Here is a 14,631-nt window from a genome sequence, read left to right on the forward strand (position 1 = left end):
GTAAAATGGAGAGAAGGATAGACTTGAGAAATCGGTCCACTACTGCACAGTTCTCAGGTTCCGTCCATCTGGGAACATGTATTGATCTACTTTCATCTGTGACTGGGTCAATAGCCCCCTGGAAAGCAGCTCTTGAAAAAAGAGAAGAGCAATCACAGGGTTGTAGTGAGGACTCGTGCAATAATGGCTGTAAAGAACTTAGCACCTATCAGGAACATGGGAGGAGCCCAGAAATATTTAATGTATTGTGCTTTTTTTAACCTATGTTTGTTCAAGGTTATTTGGTTTCTTTTTTTTCTTGCAGTATAGTTAGCATATAACATATGACATATAAGTATTAGTTTCAGGTGTATGAATGATTCGATATTTGTTTATATTGCACAATAATCATCACAATAAGCATAGTTTACATCTGTCACCATATACCGTGACAAAATTTTTTTCTTGTGATGAGAGCTTTAAAGATTTACTCTATTCACAACTTCAAATAGGTGATAGTTTTTACTTCTTTCACTGATTTTGCCCATCCATCAAAGATGTATTAGTTCTACCAACTAATATTTCTAGAAATAATCAGGCTAGTGGATTGAGAAATAAGCTTAGGGTATATAATAATAATAAGCTAAAGGATCCTGCTCTAACTCCTAACTCTGCAAGAGCCAAGAAAGGGAGAAGCTAGTGGTGAAGATAAGAGGACCAACAGATGTGTCCCTGAATTTTTACGATTCAGGCAGTTCTGTCTGGTTTCATGCCTTTTGTTCAGCTGAGATGTGATGGTTGCCCCACCCAGGAAAGGGTTGGTTATTTTTATTATTATTATTTTGGAGGGGTTTTTCCTTTAGAACATAACTGAACCCCTCCTTCCCTGGTGGGTGTTGCTTTGGAAAGCTGGTCGGGCCTCCACTGGAAATTTTGTTCAAGGATGCCATCTAGGGGTGACTCTGTGAATCTTCTAATTCCTTCCACTCCCATTTTTGCCCAGATTTTGCTTTTCCTTGTGTGTTGGCTGACTCCTGTACAGCACTATAAATTCCCCGATGGTGGGAATCTTAGCATCTATTTGCAACACAAGGACTTGGCTCTTGCTGTGTTATGGGTCAATAAAATAAATCCATGTGCAGCTTCTTCTACACCTTTCCACAGTTACTTACCCTGGCTAAGAACTATTTTCAGCCTCAGTAAAGATCTGCCAGAAGCACTGGACCCTGAATTAGAAATATGTGAAAAATTCTGGCAATAGATTGAGACTCTAAACTGTTAACAAAGATGAAGATAACCTAGAACCGAGCTGACCTCTTCTCCCATACTGCCAGATTTAGCAAATAAGAATATAGGACACCCAATTCAGTTTGAATTTCAGGTGAGCAACAGATAACTTTTTCATATGAGTATGTATGGGCATCCTGTATTTTATCTGGCAACCCTATATGCTTGAAGTTAAGGGATTTGAGGCCTGCATCCTCACTTGGAAATTATTGAACAGCAGATTAAGTCAGCAGACAATTCTGGTGCTAGTGAGGTGGTCTGGGTTAGAGGAGAGGTGATGGAATTTTCATTCTCTTTGGCAGATATTTTATTTATTTTCTATCTTTCTTCAGACTACATGTAGGCTTTTGGGTAAAACCATGGAGCAGATACCACAGTCAAGTTCCAACTTTGCCATTGACCTAGCTGAGTGGCTATGCAAATTACTTAACCTCCCTGTGTCTCAGTTTCCTCAGTTATAAAACTTGGGATAATTGTACTTATCTTCTCAAATTGTTGAGAAGATTTGGAAACATGATGCTCATTAAGTGCTTACCACAGTGCCAGCGGCTGATATATATCAAGAAATGAAAGCTATGATTATTACTTTGATGTTTTTGTATACACATAGACTTAAAGCCTTAAAGCACACAAAATTTAAGGTGTGCTTAAAATTTAAATTTAAAATTTAAAGCACACACACACACAAGGTCATGGGGTTCATGGGTGCCCTACCAGGCCCTTTCTAAAGCACTTTGCTTTGTTGGATTACAGCTGCTGGGTTTTTCTTGTGAGACATGGAGTTTCATATCCTTTTATAGGAGACTTAGTAATAAGTCTCTATGCACCCACAAGGTCATGGGGTTCATGGGTGCCCTACCAAGCCCTTTCTAAAGCACTTTACTTTGTTGGATTACAGCTGCTGGTTTGTGTGTGTGTGTGTGTGTGTGTGTGTGCGACATGGAGTTTCATATCCTTTTATAGGAGACTTAGTAATAACCCCATTTCTGTCTAAAGTCTCAAACCCTGTCAGTGGCTCATTTATTCTAAACACTATTTGAAGCTGTTATGCATACTTTATGGTAGAGAATGCAAGTGTAAGGAATGAGGAGCCTCAAGGTTATTTTCTAAGTATGGAAAGCCAAACTTTGAGGAAGAAGTAAGAAGAAGGAGAAGTAGAAGTACTTGGTACTATATAATGCTCATCATAAGATCTAGAAATGTCTGTGCTCTGGGCAGGCGCTTTATGGAAAGAACACTGAACTCTAGAGTCATAAGGACAGGATTCAAATTGTGTCAGCACTACTTGCGAGTCCTGGCAACTTGCATAAGTTATATATCTTTCTCAGTGTTTGTTTCATCAATCATAAAATGGTAACATCATGGAGTTTGGGGGGAATTGAATAAGAAAACATATATAGAAGCATGTCTCCCAAAAGAGCTCAGTAAATCGAATTTGGGAGAAGGCAATGGCACCCCACTCCAGTACTCTTGCCTGGAAAATCCCATGGACAGAGGAGCCTGGAAGGCTGCAGTCCATGGGGTCGCTGAGGGTCGGACACAACTGAGCGACTTCACTTTCACTTTTCACTTTCATGCATTGGAGAAGGAAATGGCAACCCACTCCAGTGTTCTTGCCTGGAGAATCCCAGGGACGGTGGAGCCTGGTGGGCTGCCATCTATGGGGTCGCACAGAGTCGGACATGACTGAGTGACTTAGCAGCAGCAGCAAATCGAATTTGATTTTAAAAGAATTTTGAAAGTGACCACTTAACATGTGGTTTGAATGTCTGTCTGCTGTGCTTAGTTGTTCAGTTGTATCTGACTCTTTTCAACCAGGGACTGTAGCCCACCAGGCTCCTCTGTCCATGGGGATTCTCCAGGCAAGAATACTGAAGTGGGTTTCCATGCCCTCCTCCAGGGGATCTTCCCAATCCAGGGATTGAATGGTGTAGCACTTAATCATATCTTTCGTGTGTGAGCATATATGTGCATGTGTTTCTGTGTTTATCATGAGAATGATGTTTAGCCACATTTACAAACTGCCTACTGTGTTGAATGACCAAACTGTCCCAGTCTGCCCAGGACTAAGGGAGTTCCCGGGAAACTAGGACAAGTTGGTCATCCTTCTACTATGTGCAAATTGCTTTACAGGCATTATCTCATTAAACTCGCAAACCTACCTATGAGGTAGGTTGTCACATTTTTGGCATTTTACATTATAAAGGACACTTGGAGAGATCAAGCAGTTTACTCAAGCCACATAGCTAGTTAATGGGAAGGGCAGAATCTGAATCCAGACCTGTATGACTCTAGGACCCAGGAATTTAACCATCACTCTGTGTGCATTGGGCTTCCCTTGTGGCTCAGCTGGTAAAGAATCCCCCTGGAATGTGGGAGACCTGAGTTTGATCCTTGGGTTGGGAAGATCCCCTGGAGAAGGGAACAGCTACCCACTCCAGTATTCTGGCCTGGAGAATTCCATAGACTGTATAGTCCATGGGGTTGCAAAGAGTCAGACACAACTGAGCAACTTTCAGTTTTCTGTGTGCTTTTAGACTCCTCCAAAGGCACAGCCGTTAATTGCCTCTCACCACCTGGATCATTGCTAAACACCTTCCCACCTTCTTTTCTGTCACCAAAACTTCCTGCTGCCCAGATGGCCTCCAGGAAAGGGAGAGACCTGGACAAAGAGCTGAGTCAAGCTCAGTCTTGTATCTGGGCACAGCAGAGGCCCCTCCTTCCCTAGCAACAGACGCCGAAGCCTTGTGACTGGCTCCAGGACCTGGATACAAGCTCCTCCAGTGTTAAAATAAGCTGAGAGGAGGAGAAAAGAAGAATTCAGGCCCCAGAGGGATAGTTTGGTGAGTTGCTTCCTCCCTCTTCTTTGTGTTAGTGTGTAACTGTGCTTCAGATTTTTCTCTACTGTGAACTCAGTGTGTTCCTGGAAAAGTTCCAAGAGAAGGGCCCCTCAGTGGAAGGAAAGTATGGCCATTGCAGGAAGCCACAGCACAGAGCCAGCAGAACCCCAAGGCTGCTGTTTCATTCTCCAGCTTTCCTTTCTCTCCTCTTCTACCAAGAAACTCTCAGTGGGCTGAAGTCTATGACCTCAGAGAGGCAGCCCTGTGAACAGAGCTTTCAGAACATCTGTAAAGTTCCATGATCTGTGACATCCCCATTATGCTATAAGGAAGTGTGAATCTCAGAGCCACTGATAGAAGAGGAAGAAACTGAGAGGGCTCGTTGTTCCTTTTTCTAATAGGTCCAATTAGAATGGACAACATGAATGACATGGATTGCACATCTCAGAAGGTAGGCGTGAATTTTAAAATGTGTTTCTTTCTTTGTTCAGTTCAGTTGCTCAGTTGTGTCCAACTCTTTGCAGCTCCATGGACTGCAGCACACGAGGCTTCCCTGTCCATCACCAATTCCTGGAGTTTACTCATACTCATGTCTATCGCATCAGTGATGCCATCTAACCACCTCATCCTCTGTCATCCCCTTCTCCCACCTTCAGTCTTTCCCAGCATCAGGGGCTTTTCAAATGAGTCAGTTTTTCGCATCAAGTGGCCAAAGTATTGGAATTTCAGCCTCAACATCAGTCCTTCCAATGAATATTCAGGACTGATTTCCTTGAGAATGGTCTGGTTGGACCTCCTTGCAATCCAGGGGACTCTCAAGAGTCTACTGCAACACCACAGTTCAAAAGCATCAATTCTTCGGTGCTCAGCTTTCTTTATACCTGTAGTATTTTCAGCAATGTAGGGAATTTGAAAGTAGGTAGGAAGGAGACATTTCAATCACAAACCAATAGCCGTGTTAGATCTCCTTGACCAAGCATGTGCATGCCTGCATGCTCCATCCCTTTAGTCATGTCTGACTCTTTCAACCCTATGGACTGTCCCCACCAGGCTCCTCTGTCCATGGGATTCTCTAAGTGAATATACTGGAATAGGTTGCCTTGCCCTCCTCCTGGAATATTCCCAACCCAGGGATTGGACCCATGTCTCCTGTATCTCCTGCATTGCAGGCAGATTCTTTACCCACTGAGCTGCCTGGGAAGCCCCTGACCAAGCATGTATATTAATTTTTTGTTGTTGTGTCCTTGAATTATGCTTTGTGATGCATTAGGCTTTTGGACATCTTCAGATTTTGTTGAGAAAATTTCAGGAATAGACACCTTTCTTTCCCTTCCTTTCCAAGGCTATTAGACCATATATTCCATCCAACAGCTCCCAACACTGGATGTACGTAAGAATATACTGGGGAGTCTCTTGAAAATATGGAGATTTGGCCTCACTCCCAAAGATTCTGATTCAGAAGGTCTGGAGTAGAGCTCTGCAATCTGTATTTTTAGCTAAGATCCTAGTGATTCTGGTGTTCCGGTCCTCAAGTGAGCATCTGAGAACTGTTTCCATGAAAGACTTGCAAACATCATGTACAGTTAGAAATAAGGCACCTGAAAGGAACAATTCTACCCAATCTAAGTGGCAGAATCCTGGTGGAAAAGCTAAGATCCATTAAGTTGCCATATATTGAGGTGTCCAGAGGAGCATTTTAAATCAAAATTTTGTAAAATTAAAGTTGATTTGTTGAGGGGGAAAAAAGTGAATTTGTTGACAATTACTGAGCCTACCCCAGAGGTGAAAACACTTTTCCATTTACCAGAGAGAACACTTAAGCATTAATATTTTTAACAGTTGGTTCTGGGTAGCCAGGTAGGTCTTAAAAATCTCCATCTCTTTCACCTTGAAGGGGCCACAGGGAGTTCTTAACCAAGTATGTTTAAGAAAACTCTTTTTGTTCTATGAATTGACTTCTAGATCTGCTGATCCTGTATGTGTCCCATATATGCCTGTTCCATGAACTGAGCTGTTTTCTGCTATCATGGTTTTTACAGTTCTATATGTATAAATCTTAGTCTGTGCCTGTGAACCAGCTAAAGTTTAACATGTTTCTCAGAGGCTCAGCTTCTCTCCATTATGTTCTGAAAAATGCTCAATGTTAGTTTGCTTTCTTGCAAAATGTTGTTTTGCTTCTGCTCCAGTATTCTTGTCTGGAGAATCCCATGGACAGTGGAGCCTGGTGGGCTATAGTCCATGGGGTCGAAAAGAGTTGGACGTGACTGAAAGTGACTTAGCACTAGCACTAGCACTTTCTTTATTATCCCAAGAATGGCTTTTCTCCTTGTATGATGACTCAGCTGCCTCTGTGTGTATCTCTTGGCTGACCAACTCTCAATATAGAGGGACATAAATATGTCTGACTCAAATCCAAAAAGGAATCTATGGGCTTAAGTAACTGAGAAGTCCAAGTTGGTTCCTGGGTCTAGATGATGTCACTGAGAGTCTTTCTCATTCTGTTGCTCTGCTTTATGATGGTTTTAGTTTTTTCACATAAAGCAAAGATGGCTGTTTAGACTATCTCTTTCCCAATGGCTCTAGCAAAAGTGTCAGGAACAGCTATGATCAGCCCACCGTGGGTCACATATCTATCCCTGAACCAATCATAGTGTCTGGAGGAGAGAGTATTCTGGTTGGCCAGACCTGTATCACATGCTCTGGCCTGGACACAGGTGCTGGACACTGTACAACATGGACTGAAATTGGAGTAGAGCCAGTTATGTCCACTAGGGCTATATTCTGCCTGCTTTGCTAGTAAGAGTAACTTTCCAATATGTCTGAGGGCTGAAATCAGGTTTATCCTAACCATAAACAGAAGCATGAATGCCAAGACACCTCCTGAATAATGTTAGTATTCTCCTCAACTGCAAAAGGTCAGGGTTTTTTGGTTTAACTACTCCTTCCCTCTCTTGTAACTTAAGATGTCCAAAATCTGTTTTTGTTTATTGTTTTTTAATGAAGGCTTTCATTTTAAACAGATTTAAAATTTAGGCCAAGGGAAATATTAGCACAGACCATAAAAACTTCTTGCTTGCCAAGACAAAATGCAGGCAGCCCTAACTTATCAATCAGTATATGTTGTACATCTGAACTCCTGAAGGAAATCATGAATAATTTCATTTCCCAAAAAATACTATTGCCGAAATCTACCTTGGATGACCAGATTCCTTGCAGGTTGATGCTGAATTTTTTCATTTTGTTCACCTCTTAAGTGCAGATCTTGATACTAACTTCAGTAGTGAAAGAGCAGGCTCTTGGATGTGGTTGGTTGATTCTTAGATCCTTGAAACTGAGGTCAAGAGCAGAGAGACAGACACAGTGATTTAAATCAACAAAGCAAGTTCTCTAAGCAGAACAAAAAGGTCATCTTGTTTAAGGTGGAGCCTGAGCAGCCTGATTCTGTTAGTGGGTCTGATGCACCACGATTTTTGAAACCACTGAATTAGGCCATTAGATCAGTGAACGTATTATATGTTTTTAAATTCCCAGGCTCAGTATGCATTTTTTTAAGAGTTTGCAAGTTTTTATTTAATTTTAATATCAACACATTCTCAAAACAATTGCCATTTCCCATGTGTTGGGATGCAAAATAGTGTGTATTTAAAAGCACCTCTTCATGGCTAGTATGTCTTACCTTACCTTATGGTCCCATCACTCCGTGGCAAACAGAAGAGGAAAAAGTGAAAGCGGTGACAGATTTTTTTTCTTCTTGGGCTCCAAAATCACTGTTGACGATCTCTGCAGCCATGAAATTAGAAGATGCGTGCTTCTTGGAAGGAAAGCTTTGACAAACCTAGACAGCATATTAAAAAGCAAAGATGTCACTTTGCTGACATAGGTCCATATAGTCAAAGCTCTGGTCTTTCTAGTAGTCATGGACTGATGTGAGAGTTGGACAGTAAAGAAGGCTGAGCACAGAAGAATTGATGCTTTTGAACTGTGGTGCTGGAGAAGACTCTTGCGAGTCCCTTGGACAGCAAGGGCATCAAGCCAGTCAATCCTAAAGGAAATCAACCCTGAATACTCATTGGAAAGACTGATGCTGAAGCTGAAGCACCAATACTTTGGCCACCTGATGCGAAGAGCAGACTCATTGGAAAAGTCCCTGATGCTGGGAAAGATTGAAGGCAAAAGGAGAAGAGAATGGCAGAGGATGAGATGGTTGGATAACATCACTGATTCACATGAACTTGGGTGAACTCCAGGGGATGGTGAGGGACAGGGAGACTTGGTGTGCTATAGTCCATGGGGTTGCAGAGTCAGATGTGACTTAGTGACTGAACAACAGCAACTTAATAACAAAATGTCCTACCTATACCCCATGAACCTTAGTTTCAGCTAGAACTGGATATAAAAAATCTCATACATGCCTGGCACATAATATTTGGAATAATGGCAGATGTTATTATTGTTAATGTTATTATTTTATGAGGTTGAGTCATCAGTAAGGAATTGGTTAGGTCATGGGGATGACTAACATCTGACTCATTTACCGCCTATATGTCTACCTTCTGCCAGTTACCCTGCATGACTTAATTTGCTGACCTAAATAAATCAAATCTATCTAATAATGTCTCATCTTACACAGGAGTTCAGTCCACAGTCATTGCCTAAGGTGAAAAACCGCAGAGCCAGAATTGCACAGGCAGATCTCTTTAAACTACCTTTAAAGTACTGTATAGCAACATCTCTCAGTAAATCCAGCCCAGAGGTTTCCCTCCGTCACAGCTCCAGATGAAGTCGTTATCTTGCTTCTAGGGCTTGGGTGCAGGAAAGAAACACAGGGCACCTCTCAACCCTGAAATCAGCTCTGAGGTGAAGAAGCACTAAGAACTGCGTGTGGTCATGGGAGCCACAGGCTCACCTCTGTCTGAGGCTCACTCCCAGGAACACACTCCCTGAATGGAATGGTGGACTCAAACACCCACACTCTTTAAATATATTCTTTTCTTTTCACAGGAAGCACAGAGTTATTTATACCACCACATAAGCAAATTTCTGTTTGGAATTTTGCCAATGTGCAATGCAAGAGTCAATTTTTTTTTTTTTAAGTCAACCCCTTTAATTACAACCCAGGGTAGGGAAGCTGGGAGTGCCCTCAGATTTGGGTTCTTCCCAGGGGAAAAATACACGAATCTGCTCGTCCAAGGGTAGCCATGAGGAGATGCTAGAGAAGAGACAATAACTCTTAAGAATTGAAACCAATGGATAGTGGTGAGAAGGGTGTTTTATGGCAGAACTTTGTGCCTAAATCCTTTTCTGAGGAACTTTTTACTCATTGTGCACCTCAGAGGCTTGGAAATCTTTCCTAATTCCTGAAGAGTGGCTTTGTATTTGTTTCCCACAGATCCCCAAAAGTGACTCCATACATCACATGAGCCACTCGCAGATGCGGCCAGAGTTGCCCCCTCTGCCTGCTTCTGCTAACGAAGAACCATCTGAACTCTATAAGGTATGTTCACCTGGCTGCTACTCTTCTGCTGGTAACAGTTGGGGGTCAAACAGACTTGACAGGTAGGATTAGAGGCCTCAGTCATTTCTGCCACTGGAAGAGGCTATCGCACAGTGGGAGAAGAGCTATGTAGTAGCACAAATCTGGCCTTCTCAGTTACCTGCTGCGTTATTTAAATTCTCTGAACGTCTGCATATTCAACTATAAAATGAGAACAATTATTTCTACCTAATAGCCATGTACATAACAATAAAGACAATAGATGTAAATTACCTGATCACAAATTTACTGCATGTTGAAAATCAACTGTTATCCTTGCCATCAGAAACCATGCTCACGGAGGTCAGAGAGGTAAAATTGGTGTCCATTCCAAAAGTATTTGCGCTCAGTGTGCAGAATGTTAGGCATGTGGGATGCCATGAGTCTCAGTGTGAGTGGAGCCTGGCCGAGAGGAGTCCAGGCTCCCCGTGTGATGTCCCTCACATGACTCACTCTGCATTTCTCCCCTTGTAGACAGTCATGTCACACAGCTTTTATCCCCCCTTGATGCAACGCACATCATGGACCCTGGCTGCACCCTTCAAAGAGCAGTGCCACCACTGTGGACCCAGTGATTCCATTGCCAACAACTACTCCTTGACAGCTCGGGACCTGAAGCTGAAGGACCTGCTGAAAGTCTACCAGCCTGTCACCATCAATGTCCCCAGGGAAAAGATTGTTCAGGGGCTGCCATCAGGTATTTCCTGCAGTGTGTCATACCCACTTAGAATGGGGCTTTGGGAGATTTCTAATCCTGGGTTCTAGTCCTGGGTCCACCTTTTCTATAGATAACTTTGGGTAACCTCGTGATGCCTCAGTTTCCTCATCTATGAAATGGGAATGATTGTAAAGGCTAGCATTAGGTTTAACATACACCAAGCTTCTTGTTGACTGCTCAGTTCAGTTCAGTTCAGTTGCTCTGTCATGTCTGACTCTTTGCAACCCCATGGACAGCAGCATACCACGCCTCCCTGTCCATCACCAGCTCCCGGAGCTTGCTCAAATTCATGTCCATTGAGTTGATGATGCCATATAACCTCCAGCCATCTCATCCTCTGTCGTCCCTTTCTTCTCCTGCCTTCAATCTTTCCCAGTATCAGGGACTTTTCAAATGAGTCAGTTCTTTGCATCAGGTGGCGAAAGTATTGGAGTTTCCTCTTCAGCATCAGTCCTTCCAATGAATATTCAGGACTGATCTCCTTTAGGATTGACTGGTTTGATCTCCTTGCAGTCCAAGGGACTCTCAAGAGTCTTCTCCATCTCCACAGTTCAAAAGCATCAATTCTTCAGTGCTCAGCTTTCCTTATAGTCCAACTCTCACATCCATAAATGACTACTGGGAAAGCCATAGCTTTGACTAGACAGACCTTTGTTGGCAAAGTAATGTCTCTGCTTTTTAATAATGCTGTCTAGGTTGCTCATAGCTTTTCTTCCAAGGAGCCAGTTGTCTTTTAATTTCACGGCTGCAGTCACCATCTGCAGTGATTTTGGAGCCCAACAAAATAAAATCTGTCACTGTTTCTGTTGTTTCCCCATCTATTAGCCATGAAGTGTTGTGACTGGATGCCATGATATTAGTTTTCTGAATGTTGGGTTTTAAGCCAAGTTTTTTGTTCTCCTCTTTTACTTTCATCAAGAGACTCTTTAGTTCTTGCCATAAGGGTGGTGTCATCTGCATATCTGATGTTATTGATATTTCTCCCAGCAATCTTGATTCCAGCTTGTGCTTCATCCACCCCAGCATTTTGCATATAAGTTAAATAAGCAGGGTGACAATATACAGCCTTGATGTACTCCTTTCCCGATTTGGAACCAGTCTGATTTTCCATGTCCAGTTCTAACTGTTGCTTCTTGACCTACATACAGGTTTCTCAGGAGTCAGGTCGGTGGTCTGGTATTCCCATCTCTAAGAATTTTCCACAGTTTGTTGTGATGCACACAGTCAAAGGCTTTGGCATAGTCAATAAAGGAGAAATAGATGTTTTTCTGAAACTCTCTTGCTTTTTCGATGATTGAACAGATGTTGGCAATTTGATCTCTGGTTCCTCTGACTTTTCTAAATCCAGCTTGTTGATTGCTGCATAACAAATTACTCCCAAACTCAATAGTTTAAAATAAGTTCCCTTTGTTATCTTACAGTTTTTGTCAAGAATCTGGGCATGGCTTAACTAGCTCAGAGTCTCTCACAAGTGTACAATCATGGTATCCAAGGGCACAGTCATCTATAGGCAACCAAGGAAGGATCTTCTTCCAAGCTTACTCACCTCCCCCACTTCCTGTTGGCTGTAGACATCGGTTTCTTACCAAATGGGCCTATCCACAGGGCAACTCACAACATGACTCCTAGTTTCCCTTGGAGGAAATGAGATAGAAGAGAACCAGTAAGATAGAAACCATAATCTTTTGGGAGCTTAATTTTGAATGTGACATCCTACGGTTTTTGCCATTTTCTCTGTGTTAGAATCGAGTTGCTAAGTTCTGCCCACACTCAAGAGGACTATGCAAGGGCATGATTCCAGAAAGTGGAGATCCTTGGGGGCCATCTTGGTGGCCAAAAGTACCATAGTATTTTTTGTGTATTAATTTGTCTAATCCCACTGGGTACACATATGTCTGCTTAAGGATATCCATTGGTAGTTTTTGTTAGAGATATGTTGGAGATTTGCAATCTGCCTGCTGTCTCAAACTCATTTTCATGTTTTTCTTCATTCTTTCTGTGCTGTGTCTGGTGAATTTGTCAAGTATATCTTCCAACTCACTAATTTGCTCTTCAACTCTGTTCAGTCTTGAGTTTATCCTGTATAATAAATGTTTTTTATTTTAATAACACTGTCTTTCATTTTCAGATTCCTTAATTGGTTTTACTTATGAGTGCCACCACCCTGGCCAGTTTCTTATTCTATTCTTATGGATATAACATTTTCAGTATCACTTGGATTATCTTAAACATTTATTTTGGAGCAATATTAGTATTGCTATATTATTTCCATTTTGTAAATATTTCCCTCAGTTGTTGAGTTTATTTGCTATCTTTCTTATATTGGTTTTTCTCAATGTTTTTCTCTTATATTGGTTTTTCCCATGTGTTATGGGATTTTAGTTTCAGGCTTATGTTGAGAGCTTTTCCCCTTCTTGCTACCTGAATTTCCCATTTGTTGTTTAATTCACACACAATAAAATGCACAGATCTTAGTGTTCAGTTCAGTGAGTTTTGTCCGATGTTTATACCACATTTGTATATAGCCACCACCCAAATAAGATATAGGGCATTTCCATTACTAGAGGAAGTTCTCTTGTGCTCCTTTCCCATCAGTTCCTTGCTCTCCCCAGTACCATTCTGCCCCCTTTCTGATCTCTGTCACTATAAGTTAGTTTTGATTGTTCACACATATAAATGTACTCAAACAGTGTACTCTTTTGACATACCTTTTAAAATCTTGCCTTTCTTCCTTATGCCTTCATCTGGCATCTTGGGACCCCACATTAGTACCAGATCTTATTACTGATAGCTTAGAACTTCCATCCTAAGGTGCTGTTTTAGGGATGTCGTAGATCTGGCCCCTGAGGTTATGTTAGGCTTGGCCTAGTTATTACCAGTCTTTCTTTGCTATCTGTGGCCACTGTGTGAATTGAGAATGCAGCTGCTTTATCTGCATGACAGTGTTGCTGGCTTTTCAGCCTATCTTCATGGGTAGGGCAGCCATGGCTTTATACTGTGAACCTAGCTTCAGTCCCCACAATCATGGTGTGTTTTGGATTTCATTATTCCTCCAGGTATCAATCACCTAATAATTTTCACCTACTTTTGGTGCCAGAAGCCATGTTTAAGATTTTTACTTCACACTGTGTTTAAGTTCACATAGAAGAGCTTCTTTTTGAACAATGCATTGTCTTTTTAATTTTAAAGAATTTTTTCTGTTATTGTTATATTTGCAGTTGTTGTTGTTCAGCTGCTAAATCATGTTCTTCTCTTTGCGACCGTGAACTGTAGCATATGAGGCTTCCCTTCACTGTCTCCTAGAGTTTACTCAAAATCATGTCTGTTGAGTCAATGATGCCATTCAACTATCTCATCCTCTGCTGTCCCTTCTCCTTTTGCCTTCAATCTTTCCAAGCATCGGAGTATTTTCCAGAAAGTCAGTTCTTCACATCAGGTGGCCAGAGTATTGGAGCTTAGCTTCAGCATCAGTCCTTCCAGTTTATATTCAGGGTTGATTTCCTTTAGGATTGATATTTGGAGTAGATTGAGGAAATCAAAGTATGAACTCAGACTACCTCTTGATTAAGAGTCTTCAATCCTCTGATTCTCTCAAAATATCAATTTCCTATTAGTATGTATTCAACATGTCTAAAATGACATGTTAATTTCTTAGACTAGACTCTTAAGCAGGTATCCAGTTAAGGTTTAATAGTAGAGTTTTATATATATATATATATATATATGTATGTATACTTTATATATATATATACAGTTTGTATCTCTATACATTTTGTTTTATTTTTTAAATATTTATTTATTTTTGGCTGTGTCAGGTCTTAGTTGTGGCATCAGGGATCTTTTGTTGTTGTGTGCAGGCTCTTTGTTGCTGGGTGTGGGCTTCTTTCTAGTTGTGGCATGTAGGCCCTATAGTGTGCAGGATCAGTAGTTACAGCACATGGGCTTAGTTGCCCCACAACATGTGGGATCTTATTTCCCCCAGCAAGGATTGAACCCAAATTCCTTACATTGGAAGTTGGATTCTCAACCACTAGGCCACCAGGGAGGTCCTGGTAATACAGTTTTATATTGTATTTATTAAATTTATTTATCACAAATGGTATTTATTGCATTACCTTCTATTTGTTGCAAATTATATCATTTTTTCTATTTGCAATAATTATATTTATTGAAAATGATACTGGTTTTTCTATTTGTGATACTCATAATATTTCCTTTAAAATAAATAGCTTAAGTTTAAAAGTCTGAATCTATTTAAAGAAAAATATTTAGCA

The 14,631-nt window shown here is 41.3% G+C and overlaps 1 protein-coding gene across 1 annotated transcript in view; it reads left to right on the plus strand.

Moving 5' to 3' along the window:
- The first annotated feature begins 4,527 nt into the window (after window positions 1-4,527).
- Window positions 4,528-14,631, plus strand: part of DNAH3 (dynein axonemal heavy chain 3) — a 231,387-nt gene continuing 221,283 nt past the window's right edge. The window contains exons 1-3 of the mRNA XM_068967931.1: window positions 4,528-4,557; window positions 9,496-9,600; window positions 10,114-10,336. Coding sequence (XP_068824032.1) covers window positions 4,528-4,557; window positions 9,496-9,600; window positions 10,114-10,336 — 358 coding nt within the window. The remainder of the gene's footprint in view (window positions 4,558-9,495; window positions 9,601-10,113; window positions 10,337-14,631) is intronic.

The sequence above is a fragment of the Capricornis sumatraensis genome, chromosome 3 (genome assembly GCF_032405125.1).
Source record: "Capricornis sumatraensis isolate serow.1 chromosome 3, serow.2, whole genome shotgun sequence".
Lineage (NCBI taxonomy): Eukaryota > Metazoa > Chordata > Mammalia > Artiodactyla > Bovidae > Capricornis > Capricornis sumatraensis.